General features: G+C 32.8%; 1 protein-coding gene across 2 annotated transcripts in view; it reads right to left on the bottom strand.

Moving 5' to 3' along the window:
* Window positions 1–6,787: 6,787 nt before the first annotated feature.
* The window catches only part of kibra (WW and C2 domain containing protein kibra), a 65,123-nt gene continuing 52,605 nt past the window's right edge, over window positions 6,788–19,305 (bottom strand). For both annotated transcript variants that reach the window (XM_085196870.1, XM_085196869.1), the window contains 15 exons: window positions 17,321–18,166; window positions 16,576–16,708; window positions 16,226–16,328; window positions 15,819–15,935; window positions 15,441–15,533; window positions 14,832–14,949; window positions 14,259–14,436; window positions 13,559–13,712; window positions 13,143–13,231; window positions 12,666–12,802; window positions 11,131–11,241; window positions 10,677–10,793; window positions 10,246–10,398; window positions 9,684–9,881; window positions 6,788–9,310 (listed from right to left, as the gene is read on the bottom strand). In XM_085196870.1, coding sequence (XP_085052996.1) covers window positions 9,037–9,310; window positions 9,684–9,881; window positions 10,246–10,398; window positions 10,677–10,793; window positions 11,131–11,241; window positions 12,666–12,802; window positions 13,143–13,231; window positions 13,559–13,712; window positions 14,259–14,436; window positions 14,832–14,949; window positions 15,441–15,533; window positions 15,819–15,935; window positions 16,226–16,328; window positions 16,576–16,708; window positions 17,321–18,166 — 2,821 coding nt within the window. In that variant the 3' untranslated portion in view covers window positions 6,788–9,036. The remainder of the gene's footprint in view (window positions 9,311–9,683; window positions 9,882–10,245; window positions 10,399–10,676; window positions 10,794–11,130; window positions 11,242–12,665; window positions 12,803–13,142; window positions 13,232–13,558; window positions 13,713–14,258; window positions 14,437–14,831; window positions 14,950–15,440; window positions 15,534–15,818; window positions 15,936–16,225; window positions 16,329–16,575; window positions 16,709–17,320; window positions 18,167–19,305) is intronic.

Genomic DNA, 19,305 nt, shown 5'->3' with positions numbered 1-19,305 from the left:
AACATATTTGGTGACGTTGTGGTATTGTTGGAGCGGCTGGCTGGTTGGACGGTTGGTGGAACGTTTTGGTTATGGGTTCTAAACCCATTTCAAAGGAATACATTGCACTTCATTGCAATTCAGAAAGAAAACAAAATTTGAAGTTTTCCTCAAAAATCTTATTATGGACAAGGCCTTTAGGATATTTTTTTAACAAGATTAGAAATCAAAAAACGACACCAAGGTTTTGAGAGTAAACTCTCTAAATTAAATTAGGTATTGCTGAAATATATGTATATCTCTTATTATTTCTAATTCTGTTATTTTTTTGTTACTAGATTAATATTTTGGGATGAGCACCAGGCTAATTTAGGTCCCCTGGACCCCCCCCCCCTGGTTTTTCAACTGTGACTCTACATAATTTGCTAAAAGAATATCCTACCCTTTGGATTTAGTCAAATAGTCAACAACTTCCACCATAATTATCTGGGATTGATTTGTTATAGCTTGGATGACAATACAAACATTATAATATGAAAGTTAATCTAAGTCAATAGCAGTTTATAGCTTTCCATTCATTCAATAGCATCATCTATTATTATCAATTTGCTTCAATATCTCCACGCTTTACACTTCTATTAACCTGTAATACTTAATACACTTTTAACGCTTACTTACACGACAACTTTACACACTAACTTTAGCTACTTACTTACACGACATTCGGTTAAAGTCATAGCCTTTTAAATAACATCTTACTAGTAATAAACGTTTTTCCATTTAAAAAGTACGACGTTAACTGTAAAGATACAATTAAGTATTATCCTTCGATTTACTCTAAGTACATAGTTGATCGAAGATTTTAAATTTGGTTTTCCTAACAAGGATATCGGTTTTATACATTATAATTCAAGAGATCTGGACGTGGCGTTAATATTTTGATTTTCTCGCTTTGGTAAAACGACAAAGCGCGGCGTTAAGTTCCTTTCATCGAAAAACAATGATTGATATATAAACAGACACAGGTGATGCTAACAAAAGCGTCTTAGAAATGAATTCAAGCGGACTACAGTACATCTACAATGCAGTTACGGTCTATAAACTAGACAGCTGCGCCGGCACCTGTCGGCACGTGCCACTGCGCCACCCCCCGTAGATCCTTTAAGGGGTAAGACAGGTTCTAATTAAATATAGGAATTAAGTATTAAAAGTACAAAGATTACCAAAATGTACGGCTTTAAGAGTTGTATTTTGCATATATTTGAACAATTATGATAGATTTAAGTACTCTTGTAAAAAGAAAATCTTCGAAATTTGAATCCCATCACAACACGCAACGTCTCTAAATTTAAGCGGGAAGGGAAGAAGACATTACAAAAAAAATACAATTTTAAAATAAACAATTTTCGTTATCGTCGACCAATACATGTATAAAATAAGAGAAGAAAGTTATATGGATATCAATCATTAACAAATTAATTCTATCGATACAATTTTGCAAGCAACTATCTTTTATTGGCTTACTGAATGATTATACTATTTGTATTATATCGATTTTGTAAAGTATAATTTGAACACACCCTACTATTGTGATATTTTGCTAAATCATTACGAATGGCTTGCTCCGGCACCATTACTGTACCAGCCAGTTCAATGCGACTGACTCTATAGAGTATAGACTGAACAAACCGACAAATTAATCGACTTTTATTATATCGGTTCATTTAGGAAATATTCGTTGTTTTATTTGATTTAAATGTATGGAGCTTATTATTTGCTTAAGCAATAAATTGATATATATACCTTTATCTACATGCTTTGTTTATACAGATTCAGGTTCGATTTCTGAATCAGGTTATATATAAATATTTATCAATTTTAACTACTTACTCCATAAATATTCTTATAGTTCAAGCGGGCGAAGCCGCGTGGAGTCCGCTATTCGTTAATATATGTATCATATAGATAGAGTTATAATAAATGTTGACACATGACACAAAATGCATACACTTTGTAATACAAAGTTAAGCCTTCCAAGCTTAAGAAATTATATTAGCTGCAATTGCCAATATTGACGGATATATGTGAAATTTAACGTAGTTACTCAATTAGGATTGTGTGAAGGGTTCAAAATAAATAATATTTTTATTCAAAAATTATTTTTTCGCTCTTATAGCAAGGTAGACAGGGGATTGTGCAGCTATAATAGTATTGAAGGAGGCCACGCTTCGCCATCAGCGACCAGGGGTTACTCCCCTTACTTTAGACGACCTAGTGTGTATAAATAGGAAAACCGAGTGTCTTAACACTAGATTTCCATGTTAAATTTGCCTACATTCTAACTATAATATGTTGTCATCTACGAGATACACCGTGAAGCTAACAAAAAACAAAAAAGATATAAATAATCTACATAAAGATAAAATTTAATAAAATTATTAAATGGCTATATTATTTTTTATATTTATTATTATATAGCTATGACAATCCTCTATATTTGGTTATTACTAGCACTAAAAATTCTCACAGGCGAAGTACTTAAATATGCATACAATAGGAAGGAATCGTCGATAAAACGCTATCGCATGCGTTAGAATATTGTCTTGCATAAGAATAAGTGTCGCTCCGTGTTTCTTACTAAAATCCATATTGTGTGCGGCCCGAGTCTTAGAGGTGGCTTTTTAGGAAACTTCTAAATATTTCATTTAATTTAAAAAAAACAGTTTTTGTAGGTTCACGGTGCATCCCGCATGTAGCGAGGTAGACAGTGAGAACTAGTATTAAGACGATCCTCATATACTGTCCAGTTTTTAAGATATTGCGCCGAGACTAGAGAAACTTAAATTTAAGAGTAAATTTCAAAAGTATCATCGGATTCCAACCGATAACATTCGGGAAAAGTAAAAAAGTTGTGATGACACGTTTAACACTAGGTTCCCTCTGACTACCATATTATATATCCTGCTATAAAAGAAATAAACATGAAAGATATAAAAGAAAAACGTGCCACATTTTTTTAATTGATAGCAAAGTCTATTTACCAGTAAAAAAAAACATATTTCCGTGTACAATGAGGCCACACCTCGTCTGGCGTCGCCGCGGCTTTGTATTCAGGGCCCGCGCGCGCATGAGTCAAATGACATACCTGACAGCCGCTGTGACAGTGGGGCATTGTGGACTGGAGGAAATCACGACTCTGTGTTTTCCATCTATTTTCACTTTCTTTTCATATTTTTAGAACATGTTACGTGACGTTGTGTATTTTATCGTGCATTATTTTATTTGAAAGTAAATTCTATTGAAAGGTGTGTGAAGAAAGTTGTAGGAAAGCTGAGGATTAATATTTTATGATTGAAAGTGGTTGTTATGGTGTGGTTAGTGGGTTCGATCCCTACATAATTGATATTGATTTAGAATGTATTATTGTAAGATTTTATAACGATGACAAAGCTCGAAGATTTTAACGCCGAACAAAAGGATTGTTTCTTAGAATACGTTTAAATATGATCTTTTTACTATTAAATAAATATTAGTTGGCCATGTTTGCTCCTAAAAATTGATATTTTGGCATAACTATATTTTTAGACATTTTTAAGTGCAAATTTTTTTTAAAACTTTCGCATTGTTCTCCTTTAGTAGCAAACACAACATAATGCCACGTCAACTTTTTTGTAGGGAACGGAGTATTTCAACACAAGGTTCCCTCTGCCTATCCTGCTATAAGTGTTAAGTAATAGTTAAGTATATAAAATAATAATTACGTATAATAACGTGGCACAGTGGCACTGCATACCGACTGTAAACGCGACAGTTGTGGGCTCGATTGCCACTAATTGGAATGCAATATTTAATCTCTGGCAACAAGACAAAACGCGGCGTTGAGTTCCTCCACTCAACACGTAATGCCACGAATTCGGTGAAAAGTATGCAAAAAAAGCAAAGTGTGATAAGACTAGATTCCCTCTAAAAAAGCTAAACTAACTAATAATTCCGTAGCAATCAGTTTTTTTACATACATTTTTTTGCTTCTACTTCAGCTATAAACATAACATAGCTTACAGCTATCGGTCAGCATTACCATAATACCAACAGGGTGTATTGTTCGTCCCCCCCGACGTCCGGACGTTTCCGGAGGACGCGGCGCGTGACGGCGGCCAGTCACGCAGGGGTGTGGGCTAAGTTAGTACTGTGAAGCGATTTGGAAATAGGTAATATTAAGTTTAATTGAGATATTTTTAATAGAGCCTTCTTCTTCGCTATGGTGTCGAGGTAAAGCGCAGCGTTAAGTTCCGGCACTCAACACGCAATGGTTTTAGAGTTTGCCGGAAATAGTGAACGGAATGTCGTAGCTCTAGGTTTCCCTCTGCCTATCCTGCTGTGTGAAAATGTTTGATTTTTTATATTATTTGATAACAAAAACAGCTTCAGGTTGATTCCCGCATAGCAAAGTATGTTACCAATTTTTGACACATTGCGTGTTGAATGGTTAAACTCAAACGCCACGTTTTGGCTTGTGTCCAGAGCGAGGAAATGAAAATAACTCATTCCCACAAATGGGAATTATACCCACGACCGTCGCGTCAGACGTTGTAGTGTTGGGCAACTTGGCTTCAATGAATCTGTCAAATAATAAGTCCATTTACGCCCAAATCTTGTAATTTAGAGCAATCAACTTCCACAAAACATAAGCATAAAGGTATGGAAATAGGAATAAGTGCAGGAAAACAACTTTAATAATCTTGAATTTTTTCGTATAATATTATATTTATATACATACATTCTACAAATCTCTTTAAAAAATGCTACTTCTCGCATAGCAGGGTAGGCAGAGGGAACCTCGTATAAAGACTTCGTTACTGACGTACCTACTTTCTCTCTTAATTCTCGGGCTATGGCTTATTTGGCTTTGGCTTGGCTTGGCTTTTGTCTTGTAGGTTGCAAGAGCGAAGAAATGAAAATATTAATAAATAATAACTCATTCCATCGAGTGGGAATCGAACTCACAACCGTCGAGTTACAGTCATATCCTTGTGCCCCAGCGCCACGATGGCCTCTAGATTTATGATAAGAATTATCACATAACATCAAGCCAAATCAAATATCGCCGAATAACAAGGCTGTCATGGCGCAAAAGCGTGTTGCTGTTCATTTCCTCTCCCCGGTAACGATGCAAAGCCCGATGTTGAGTTCCACCATTCAACACGCTAAGCTAAGCAAAAAGTAGACTTAATAAAAACCGCGTAAAAAAATTTACTAATTGCGGTGAAAATCACTATTTTCTTTTAATAGTCTTTTTTTATAAAAAAATGTCATACCTATGCCATACTATATAATTTTAATTAGAAATTTAAATTTTTCCATATTAAAAAAAATAATAATAAGCTACAACCCCCATAAAGAAATAATTCCACTTGGATACAGTCTAACGGCGCTACCGAATCTGATATGCCCAATAAAAATAATTAAAATAAAAACTGTCGTTTCAACTTTTTACCCTAATTCCTAACGACGCGGCGCTTGATTTAAGATAATCTTAACTCATTTCCGGGGTTCCCAGGGGGTGAATAAAATATAATAATTAACTGTAGTCAACGAAGGCTTTTTAAATCTTATTTTGTAGTTAGGGGTTGGGATAATTAAAGAAAATAATGTTATATGAATAATGTTTTCTTTTTGTCCGTATTTCTTTAATATATTGAATAGGGTATAGGCAAGTATTTTTTTGTTCTATGCATTCTCCACTTTCCGCTCAAAAGAGAAATGACAAATTTTTTAGACCACATCTCAACTCTTTACATGTAATACATGTTTAGCCCAAAAGTTTCATTCTCCTTTGGCTTAATTTTGATAAAAATAATATGCTACAAAACTTCCAGTAATTCATAAAAGAACTCTTGGTGTCATTAGCATTGTAAAACGCGTTATACAATCTACTGCTATTTCGTGGTGAACTATTGGAGGCAATTAGGATATTTTGTAGAAATATTATACCTCCTTGAATATAAATAGAACACTTAAATATTAGTATATTAAGGTAAGTGTGCAGTAATTTTAAGTGTCGCCACTCAATACGCCATTTTTTTAAACCAGTGAAAAGTGGAGAACAGAGTGTCTTAACACTAGATGGAGTTTGCCTCGCTATCCCGTTGTATAAAAAAACGTAAAGCTGAAAAAAATATAAAATTCCATTTGTCTTTGCAACTATGTACTAGTTCCATTTTAAAATAATTTTAAGCTTTTTGCTGCGTCATATTTAATGGAATTTTAATGTCGGCGCCGCATTTTTATAAAAATATTTGAGGTTGTTCTGTAATTAGTACAATTTTAATGGAAGTTTTTATTAGAATCGCATGTTTGTATTCATTGTAGGTTTACTTTGTATGAAGTATGCTGTATTTAATACGTATGTATATACCATAATTTTACATAGTTATTGATATTACCTAGTTTTACTTTTATGAATTTTGACTTTTAGGAGTTATATATGTTAAGATTATTTATTTCATCTGTATTTTAAAAAAACAAATGTGATTGAAAAAATATATGAATTATAAAGTAAAATTTTTAAGTATTTTTTTAAGCTTTGTAAAAAATGGGTAGAGGAATAGAAACCTAGTGTCTAGACACTATGTTGAGACACTCCGTTTCCCACTTTCCTCCGAGTTCTCAAGTCATTGCGTCTTGAGCGGCGAACACAAGTATCGTATTTACTATCACACACCTCTGCCGCTGCACTAGAGCACGACAACCCTTATATTTTATTTAATTAAATATATATATATAAAGGAAAGTAAAATCAAACAATTAGTTAATTGATTTATTATTTTTATTTTCACGTTTTATTAATATCAACATTCTATCGTCGGTATTGGCATCTTTACAAAATATAATCCCTTTTCATGGAAAAAATTAAAACATTAAATTAATTTGGCAAATCAATGTTCACCTTGTAACAATTACAAAACTATGTATGTATAAACTTCAAGTAAAGGCATAAAAAATATACATTTTTTTATACAATAATGTAACATTACTTATTGCGTCTATCTATAATCTAGATCTTATAAAAAAATATTTTAGTAATAAATTTTAAAGTAAAAATAAGAATGCAGATTTAATCTCGTATTATGTACATGATTTACAAAAATTTACAACTAAAAACTAATTCACATCTTACGTACGAGGTCGTAATATTGAGATGTCTGCCAGTATCATTTCAGATCAAATAGTAAAATTTTTATATGGAATTAAAAACATCCAACATTGGAAATAAATACTTTAGTAAATTATAAAAAATCATACCACTATAGTATATTGTATAAATTACTATAACATCGAAAATTATTATTGTTACCAATGTATACTTTAAAAAGCATTTAAATAAGGCAGATGTGAGCCACGCTTATTTCTTGGAGTTTATTTTAAAGAAAAATACAAAATACATTTTTAATCTTTATCAACGACAACGTCAATCATAGCAAATGTAATTTTGACACTAGTACAATGTTTGATTTAGTTATAGGTAATTTCATATTTTTGATGTTACAGAAAAATAAAGATAATAAATCCATAAAATTTTAAGATTTTTAATTATATTTTTAGATTTTTTATCCTTTTATTGTGTAATGTACGTATGTACATATTCTATACATGATAATTCTGCATTATACAAATCAAACGCTGTACTAACGTCTAATCTCAATAAATTTCCTGATGTTACAAAAGAACATGTTCAAAGTAATATGACCCACTGTTCATTCGCAGCCGTATTTACAAAGCGTTTTTGGCCTATCAAGTCGTTTCGGTGGAATCCATTATATATAACCGAAGCCCGGTGGGTCTTTACGTATGTACACCATTATTATTATTAAAAAAAAACAAAGTTTGGCATATTTTTGTGACTTCCATACTCTACTTTGTACACCAATGTTGCTTGCCGGCTATGGCACAACATAAGGCACCGAAAAGGCACTATTTTTTTGTACATAGCTATTTCACGCTGTATTCCGCTTATAGCAATGGATGGGTAAAAGGAATCTAGTGTTAAGACACTCCGTTCCCTACACACCGCCGTCCAGTTTTCGAGATGCGGAACTTAGCGCCGCCTGCCTACCAGCCTTGAGCGTAAACACATAACAACATACTTTATGCCTTTTGTATATAAATACATAATAATACTATACATGAAATATATATTTTTGTAAATGATTTCTTATGGCACCCCTTTTACGTGTAGAATGTATATAGATAATATATATAATTACTTCATTTCAGTCTTCAATCTACGAATCTCAAAGGCAATAGTGATCACAGTGGATAAGTGATTTTTTTCGGTGCCATTTTTAGTTTTCTAAGTATATCTCATTATGATATTACAAAATTGTAATTTAAAATTTAGTGTTTCAAATTGTCGTTACTATGTTTTCTTATTTTATAGAATAAAAAGTGCTTGCTCAGTGAAGTTAGTGGTAATTGAAAAACTTGAAAAAAACAAATTGCATAATTAAAACAAAATGTTGCAACAGACTTAAATATAAGTTTTTAAAATATTTATTGTTTAATAAAGATAAATATCATAATTAGATATACATATTTTATTATAATTCTTTGTTAAGTCCACTCTCAGATACAATACATTCAGCCATATTTGATCCAACCTTCATAAAATTAATTATCTTATATTATAAAAATACCAAACATAGATCAGATGAAATTAAATGATAAATCAAATAGGTGTATAATGTAACATAGAAGACATACAGTTAATAAATATAATTATATACTTTAACTTAAATTTTGAAAAATTGAAAATAGAACAGTTTCTATTTTACATCTTTTTTTAAAAACATGACAAATGACACATTATTCATCATCCTGCAACCAACAATAATAAAAAATATCACATCTAAACTTACAAAAATTATACAATAATACATGAAATTACAAATATTACGGTTCAAATAGTTTTTGTTTCGGATATCTGATAGTTTACGATTATGGAGCTCCGTAACATATCCATATAAAATACATACAAATAAAAAAATCCATCTAATCCATTCAAACTTGCACACCAAGTACTCTATCTACAACAAATTCATACCTCTCTTCAGTCTTCGCATCTTCAATACTCTCGTAGCACGGCTCCTGTATACATGGGTTTTTGCATTCCACAGGTTCGGGGTTCGTTTCCCGTCGTTCGTAGGAAGTCTTGGAAGATCTACCGTCTGGTGTGCGCCGCTCTTCTAACTCTTCCCACTCGTCTGATAGTTCGCCTTCCTCGTCTGGTAGTATCGGTATTTGCTTGGTGCGTGTAAAGAACGCCATTTTTTCTCTGTTGGGGAGATAATTTGTTGTTTTAGTGATAATAATGGAACGTGCGAAATGATTATAAAAAAAATGATACAATCATTAAGCAATTAAGAAACATCTCAATCTCTCTCGTCAACAACAACAACACTTAAACTAAAAAAAAGAAATTGAATATTGAAATAATTGTGAGTCTAAATGTCTTTTTACCAAGGTTTGACTGTAAACGCGTCGGCTGTTAGTTCGATTCCCCCAGTCCTGGCTCTGCTTCAAGACAAAGCTCGACATTGAGTTCCACTATTCAACACGCAATGTCTCAAAATTTGTGTTATCCACGGAGTGTTTTGTCCAGTTGGGTAGATAGTGTGAAAATAAAAAAAAAATAGGACAAAACTCACTTAAAAGTGACTAAATCCGGTTTCCTGCCACCCTGCCTAGATTTCCTCAGCCGGTAGATCTCTCTGCATGTCCTGTGGAAGAGTCTGGACACTCTGTCCTTTGACTCTACGGGCGTAGAGATCAATTTACGCAGTGTTTCGTCCTCCGCCACCCATTGTGCGAGTGTGGGGTCACCGCGGGAGCAGGCTTCTTCGAGACTATACAAAATACATACAAATACATTATATATGTATACTATTTTTATGTTAAAATGTTTTATTTAATTTTCTAAGCTTGCTTAAACTTTATTTTGAGCTAATTTGTTTTTTCTAATTAAATGTTTCATAACTATCTATTAGCAATGTTAAAATCTTCCCACAGAGATATAATAAGTTTAATTATAATATGTAAGTTCAAATAACAAGACAAAGATAAGCAATGCCTCGAAAGCGATGCAGCGCTTGGGGCTTAAAGTGTCTTAACACAAGTTTCCTAGGCCTATCTTGTTATATGCGTGATACAGCGACAAGCTGTATATATACATATACAGCTGTGTCAGGATAATTTTATCTTTATCCTTACCGTTTCTTAAGTTGAGTTAGATGCGTGATTTCCTGTCTCAAGTCGGCCAGGCGGGCGTGTTGCGCGTGCAGGTCTAACGACAGGTCCAGGCTAGTTCTGGCTGATTTAGACCTGGATGTCACTTTACGAGCACCGCCTCGCACTCGACCCCACCTGGAAATGGTATTAGGTGGTTATTTTTGTGTGAAAAAATTATTTATAAATATTATAATTGATATTATATTAAGTGTTCGTATATGAGATATATGTTTTGGGAAAAGTTCAAAAAGCGCTAGGCTTTTAAGGCTGCCAAGACAAACCGTATATATATATTCTTAAAAAAATACTCATGCAATAAAAAGTATGTATATTCTAATTTCTCTTGTCGTCCCTGTATATTAAAAAATATATATTTATATAAATCTACTAATATATTAAAATATAATAATAACCTCAAAGAACGTCTCTCCCTCACACTCCTATCGAAGGGAATGCCGACAGACGGCGGCTGTAATGTCACTCGTCGGGAATACTGCGCCATGAATGAATCAGATTCTGAACGATTTAGCCTGAAAATGGAGGAAAAATTGTTACATTTCATTATTTTTAAATTCACGCTTTATCCGCTTCTCTCCTGTTGTGGACATAGCAAGATATGCGAGGGAACCTGAGACACTCAATTCCCATTACATTTAAGACACTCACCGAATTCTGAAAACATTACGAGTTGGGCCACCGCCTTTAGTCTCGTTAACAAACCGAAGAAATAAAAATATTAAATATATAACTTGCTCGAGTGGGAGTCGAATTTGCAACTTGTCGCATTTACAGTAGCACGCTTGTGCTCCTGCGCCATGGCTGGTCTCTAGGTAGTTTAATACATAAATTATAATTTATTATTATTACCTGCAAATGTATTGCCCTTTGCCGATACTTTGTGGTTGTGGTGAGAATGTCTGAGATCGTTTTATAGTCGCGAGCGACTCTTCTTGATTTGAGCTTACTTGTTGACTTTTTCTATAATAAATAATAACATTTATAATTAATTAATAAATAAATAGCAAGTATCTTTTATTAATAATAAGATGATCAATTAATTGTTACAGAAGTCACTTTATTATTATATGTTATTAAGGATGTTGACTTATATTAAAGGTAATATTGAAGATTATTTAATTTCTTTTTATTATTTATAGAAACATTTAAAAAATCATTGAAATGGTCCAAAAATTGCAAACCGTTGATGATAATTATTTGGTAACTTATGACGTCATATGCTAGTAGCAACTAACAAGTGGCATACTAATGTTTATTTTGCGGGAAAGAACGAAAAATAAAAAAGGATAAAAAACATATTATTTATATGCTTATTACTTTGAACAATTTATACATTAAAATATTTAATTAGATACAAAAAAATCAACATCCTAAATATATTTAAAAAACATCAATTTTCAAACCATGCTATATGTATGTATATTAGTATATATATAATATTTCGTGACTGACGCACATAACCTTCATGCCATGCTTTACTTGCTTGTCATGCAAGCATTATGCTTTCTTTGTCTAAAAATATTACATAAAAGAATATGCTAGACTTCTCTAAAAGTGACTTTACAAGATGTAAAATAACAAATACACAATTATCTTTCATAATGTGGTTCACATTATTATTTGGTTCTATTTAAATTTCATATAACTTTTGTATTGACGGTTTTTGACAGCAACACAGTTGTATATTACTGTATCGTTATAAAATGTTTTATCTTTTACGATATATGAATACGCGATAATAAAAAATTATCTGTCTTAATACTTTTTATTAACCTGCCTGTCCTCCTCAATAATTACAGGACGGTATATAATTAATAATTTCAATCTATTAATAATGTTAATTTCGAATGCAAAACAAGCTCACACTTTACACAATAAACATACCTAAGATATAATATATACAGATATACATATGGACGGTATGTAACTATAGCTCTAGTGCGATATCCTCGTGAGGCTTTCCGTCCGCCTCCCGCCTTATTATATATCTGTTGTGGGGAAATATTATTGAAAACTTATCTTATTTCTTTTTTTTTGTAATTTTGATATATTTTTTTTTTTTGGTTAAAACGTGTTTTTTTGTTTTGTAGTGAAGATATAGAAGTTCATAAAAATAAAGTTATCATAGATGAATATTTTCCTAATTAGATAATCGCTGCATAGCATAATTATGTATTATTTACTTCTAGAAATATTCATAGATACAGAGTACGGGTGACGAGCCGCGGTTGCCCTAAAGTTAGGTTTTCTGAACATTCAGATATTGTGCTGCCTGCCTAACTTTATAGCGGTCACAACTCATCAATCTCACTGTACCAACTTTGACACTCATTTCCCTTTTTTTCACTTTACATATAAATATGTAATAAAAAAATAAATCTCACCGTCTATGCAGCTGTCTTCCTTCAGGACAGAAATTGCATTCAGTATTAGTTTCTTTTTCAGCGGTCGACGGCAAGTATTCATCTTCTAACACAATGTCCTCTGGTATGTAGTCTTCGAAGGAGTCTTCTTCAACTATCTGTTATTAAATGTTTTAATTTAATTTTAAATATTATCTGTTTAAGGCAGTTCTGGTGCAATGATTACAGCGTATGATAGTAAATGCGACGGCTGTGAGTTGGATTCCTACTCGAGGTAATCAATTATTTAATATTTAGATTTTTGACTTGCAATCTCTTTTAAATAGTAGTACATTTTGTTTTAACAATAAATCTGAATAAAATAATTTTTTAAAACATATTTTTAGCTACTGATTTTATATATTACCATTAACAACAAAAAGAGATGAGTATCCATCCAATCCACAAAATAAAACAAGAATATTAAACATAAATAACTTATAAAATATATAATTATACCTGATTAAGTGGCTCTCTTGATTCTTCATCTTCGGATGCCGAATTCTCACAATCTACATTGCATTCTGCTCCGGTCATACTCTCAGGACCTAAACAAACAAATTAAATATAATAAATAAATACATAAAGGTGATTTATTTATTTTATAATAAATAAAACGTATTCACACTGTATCCCGCATATATATAGAAAGGTAGGCAGAAGGAACCTAATTGTAAGACACTCTAATCCCCACATACTTTAATATCGTTTGTTGAGTGGTGGAATGCAACGCCGCGCACCAGAGCAAGGAAATAATAAGAATCCACTACCTGCAGTGGAAATGGACTCACAACTTTGGTTTGATTTTATATTATAACAGTATTTTATTTTTATTTTAAGTTTAATTTTAACAGTCGATATTAACTTATATTTACCTCTATTCCTAGTAAGAGTGGAAGTTTGTGAAGATATAACAGTAGATTCATCCGAGCTCTCATCTCGTCTCATACTTCTGAAGCTTAATACATTATACCACTTCTGAGACACTGTATCCGGATCGAAGTCCGCTAAACTGACTTGTGTGCAACCCTGAAATAAATTAATTATTAGATTTTGGAAGAAGATTATGTAATTTATTGACAAAATTATAAAATATCAGTATTAAATCGCTCTCGCCCTATATTCTTCACAAGGCACTCAAGGCGTTGACGCCGAATACTCAAATTTGGCTTTTATCATCATATTTATATTTATAATTTTAAAGACTGGTATAAAACGGCAGATTTAATAATGAAAGAAAATTACATAACACATAGTTAATGAAAAGTAGGCAAGTATCCTTTTTTTATTTCACACCAAATAATTATGCAAACAAACATTAGTTAAGTAAGATACATTTTATTTTAAGTGTTATCTATCTCATTATTATTTTTAAAATTTAAATTATAAATGGCGACATACAACGAAAATTTTTGCATAAGGTATTATATAATATTTAAATAAACTTAGATTTTTATAATTATATAATGTCATAAGTCAAAGCAACAATTAAACATTAAAAAAATGTAATAAATACTACCAGCATAAAAAAAAATATAATAAACAAATATACACAAAAATATAAAATATAAGTACCAGGCACTCAGCACCAGCGGAGAGGTTGATCTGCAAAGTTGCAGCCCTAAGCGCTTTAGCGCTTACTGCAGCGCGTTGCGTTTTCCTCCATAGTAAGGTAACGCCGCGCCACTGCAGCGCTGCACTGCTGAATGCTACACCGCCACCACCGCCTATGACGAGGGCACCTCGAACAGAACTAAAGAAGAAGACATTTAGTTAGTCATTTTTTGTGTTTATTTATTGGGTTTCGTAAAACCATCAATGTATATGTATGTATGTAAGGAAGTAGCATTAGAAGATAGCAATTAAATATGGTTTAATAGAGTTAAATGACTTATCCAAGAATAAGATTAAGATATAATATATTCAACTATTCTATATTCAAATATTCATCTTTTCCATTTTATACTGAATTCTAGACACCTTGGTGTTGAGTTACGGAACTCAAAGTCACGTTTTGCCTTACTACCAGAGCAAAGAAATGAAAATATTTAATTTTTAGTTTCCTCGAATGGGAACCCACTTCTCGCGTTATTTACTACCAAACGCTTCTTAGCCTCTTTACAAGTAAAAAAATACCGATATACTTACACTTCAGTCCCCACATCAATGTACAAAGCGTGTAGATTCCTTGCTCTAAGAATGCCAATTTCCAAAGCACTTTCATCTGAACAGTATCGCAATTTGATTTCAATTTGCGCACTGTTTACTGTAACAATGATAAATGTTAATTAGAAGATTAAATATGTATTTGTAAGTAGTAATATACATGAATACTAAATAATTAAACCTAAAGGTCGTCGTGGTGCATCGTCTAATTCTAGACGCGAAGGTTGTGGGTTTAGTTCTCGTTAGAGAGACATATCATTTTCATCTCCTCGCTTTCATAACAATGCACGGCGTTGAGATTCGTCACTCGATAACTTGAAAATTAGGCGGTGTGTGTAAAACGTAGTGTGATAACCCTAAGTTCCCTCTGTCTACCATGCTATGTGCTCGCATATAGCATATAGCACAAAGCTGTGATAGCTAAAAAATAATAATAATAATAAATCGTCGCTATCGACAGCCATTAAGGCCACTGTGTTGCAGTAGTACTGTATCTAACTGTACACATATTGTGATGTCGTGGTGGTGTTATCCCAGTATATTATAAATGATAGACTATATAAAGCTTTAAATAATAAAGTAACTTCGTACCAGCATCGCCCCCTTGGGCCGCTTCAAACACACCGGAGTCACCTGCCACCGATTCATCGCTCACTGCTGCTGACACTGATCTAGTGTTAGTACCTACAAAATAAATAATAAAATAGAAAATATAAACCATTAAGTTTCAAATAAGGTATAAAATACAATTGGTTTCAAATGAAATTAGATAAAAATATAAAGTCTACGTAGTAACCGCAATAAAATTAGCTGTGGAAGGCTGTGCAGATTTTTTTCTACTTTGATTATTTTTTTCCCGAGGGAACAATGCGCAAAATTGAAGAAAGCCTAACTTCAGAGCGACACTGTCGGGCACCGCACAGTATTTCATCTTTATGATAAGTCGTTATCGGGAATAGAACACGTTACCACTAGATGAGGGAGTCCGTGGTGATGGCGGGGTGGGAGGTGACGTTTTGGGGGGCGTCTCTGATATGGGAGACAACGGCTCGATGGGTCGTCCTGGGCCTTGTAGCTGAACGGGAACTGCGAAAAAATAAAATGTATTATTTACACAATTATAAAAGTGAAGAGTTCGTTTGGCCGAAAGCACTAAGCTTAGAAACTACTATTTCTAATTCAATAGATACTTGTAAATATATACGTAACTTCATCTTAATACAAGGTTTCCAAAATAACCCTGTGTACGTACAATTGTCTGTATAAAATTGTAGTATTTATTCGAGATGTTGATGTGGCGGGATATTTGACGAAATTATAAGCTCATAGCAATTAAAAACATATTTTAATAATTTTTTAATTTTAAATTTACTCACTGGTAGATAAGCCAGTGATTTCGTTGAGTCCTGTAGCTACACCTATTCTCATTTCAGCCAATTTCTCCTCTAGTTCCCTTTGCTGCCGCCTTTGTCTTTCTACCTGCAAATTTAATTAAAAAAATTAAAATTAATCTACAAATTGAGTATATTAAAATTTGGTACTCGCCATATAAACATATTTTGACTCTGTAGCAGTGTCACAGCGTACTATAATGGTCAAGTCGATAGTTGTGAGTTAAGCGGGAGTTATTTAATGTTTTTTATATTGTTTTTTACACTGGTTACAAAAAAAAAATCACGGACTTAAATCCATCAAAAAACTCTATATACTCCTATAGTTTTCATACCTGATGATAAGATGGCGGTGGCGGTGGTGGGCTAGCTGATGATAAGCTACTTCTTGGTGATAACGATGGCTGTGATAACGAACTGCTGGTGCCTGGTGTAGCGCTATCAGGGAAACTTGTGCCGCGGAGTAACCTGGTAGAGAATAAAACTTTAATGTTTGCGAAAAACTTAATAAAAATTACTTATTATAGAATTTTCTCGTAGTAAGTACGAGTGTATCTAATTGTTATTAATATAATAAAAGAAATCATATTCATAAATATCCATAAAAAATAATACTTTAATTCATAATGTGTACAATTTTGAAACGCAAAACCTCGATAATTCTAAAAATTATCATAATATTTGAACTAAAGTAGCAATAACACGATATTAATAAACTACTGTTAGGTTCACTTTATTGCAGTTATGAAACATTGATTTAGATTGGAATGTCGATTACCTTATATTAACAAAGATAATATTATGTTCCGATATCTAAATATAATAAAAGCTAATGAACTATTATCTCTATCGATATGTGGTAAATATTTTTGTGGAATGAAATAGAAACGCGACATTAATCACGTAATCAAAATTGACAGTAAAATGTAAGCTTTCAATTTCGTCCACAATTAAACAATGTAAATAATTAGTTTAGTTTATGTAATGAAAACTTAAAATTTATTCAAAATTTAAAAATAATTAATTTCGTTATAAGTACCTATCTATTTAAAATTTGTTTATATATAAAAATAGACTCACCTTTCCACTCTTCGATGCAGATCAACCATATCAATAGGTTTGTCCGCTTGAAAAGAACTTGCTATCTGCGGACCTCCGTATATATCCGTAAAGCTTATCCCCGAACTTAACGATCCTTTGCTACTAGCCGTTGATAACGATCCCAAACTGGAACTACTCGACACTGATAACGTAGACGCTGATAACGTTTTCAATTGTCCTTCCAAAGTCGTCATAGAAGTTAACGCGTCCTTTAATTGTTGTAATAACAATTGTTTCTCTTCGTGTAGCCTCAATCTATCTGCTATACATTTGTTGGACATTTCGAAAGCATTTTTCAAATCTTGCTCCAATCTCTTGCATTCGGTTTGAATATCACTCATCTCTTGTTTAGACCTCGTTCTTGGAGTAATACTTCTTAATTCCCTTAAAAGTTGTTCCTTTTCTTGGAACAGTAAAAGCCTATCCTTGTCAGATTCAGCCTGTCCAGGTTGAACTTTATCCTCTAAATCGGCTAATTGTTGCTGAATTTGTTGTATCCGTTTTCTAGCTTCATCATATTGTAGGCGAACCCGCGCCATCTCTGCTAGTCTAGTACCAATTGGGACTAAGTCTGCACAAAGGTCAGTCTGTGATGCTGTACTCAGTTTTTCCTGTGGTAGACTCAACGTTGACAGATCTGGTGATGCATCTGCTAGTTGCAGCCTTGTTAAATCATCTTTTAACTTGGCAAGTGATTGCATAAGATCTGCCCTTTCTTTCTCTCCTGACGTGAGAGATTTCTGAACGTTTTTAAGTTCAGTCATAATAGCCTGGGCTTCGGTGATGTTGTAACATCCTTGCTGAGCACTCAGTTTTTGCTCCACTCTGAAACATAAAAAGTAAATTAAGATATATTTCGTTTTAAATTTAACGATTAACGACTATAGATTGAAGGACATATGAGTAACAATGTGTCATTTAAAAAAAAATATTTCAGCCTTTTTCGATTAGGACGACTCCACCATCCACTGAAAAATTTTCCTCTTAAAAACTCCAAGTGAAAAATAAGTGATATATCAATAGACACACTTTGCATCACCACAAAATGTATTAAAAACCAACAAACAAATTTCTAGAAATATCTCCATAATCTACAGGCATAAAGTTTCTAATATCTGGCATCTATCAATAACTGTACACAATGGCGAACAGAAATAAAATCGTACGTCTCGTCATCATCAATCATAATTGACCCATTGACCTCGGAACACTCGTACAAATCTTACATGTAGATCGGAATGTTCGACATGACTTGAATTTTCCAAGAATCCAAGGCGCGTGATCTTAGCACGTTCTTGGTTTTGCCTGTCACAATAATCGTTAAAAATATTATGAGGTAACGTAACAGTTCGATTCCCACTCGAGGGAATAAATTATTTTCATTTCCTTGCTCTTGTCTTAAGCGCGGCGTTAAGTTCCGATACTCAACACGTAGTATCTAGTAAGTTAAGTGGGGATCGGAGTATCTTAACAGTAGGTTGGCTGTGCCCACTTTCCTATAAGCGTGATAAAGCGTGAAGCTTTAGAAAAAATCATCAGTAGTAGACACTAGGCACGCCGTAGAACAAAGGTCAGATCTATTGAATATTATGAATAGGTGCTGTCAATCTTTGTACATATTGTAGCCTCTAAACCATTTCTCGGCAATTTATCATCTATAGTTCCATATAAAATAATAGACATGAGATGTACCACGTGTAAATTGTATACATTTCATTTAAGAAGAAAATGTTTAAACATATTTCAAAAGTGCAATTGATATTCAATTATCAATATTGAAATATTATATTTTTTATGTTTAACAAACTAGTTTATGTTATGTTCGTCCCTCCTCTCTGGCCTTTGGTATTCACTATAATCTATAGAAATATAATTGATGAGTTTGTTTGATTGAATGCCCCAATACCAGAGACTACATATGCAAATTGAATTAATGTTGGGCAGTCTATTGATCTATAGGTCTA

Source organism: Heliconius melpomene, chromosome 13, assembly GCF_056956725.1.
Source record: "Heliconius melpomene rosina isolate 202511_hmr_F chromosome 13, ASM5695672v1, whole genome shotgun sequence".
NCBI lineage: Eukaryota > Metazoa > Arthropoda > Insecta > Lepidoptera > Nymphalidae > Heliconius > Heliconius melpomene.
The sequence above is the reverse complement of the archived record's forward strand: the minus strand, read 5'-3'. Positions and strand labels throughout refer to the sequence as shown.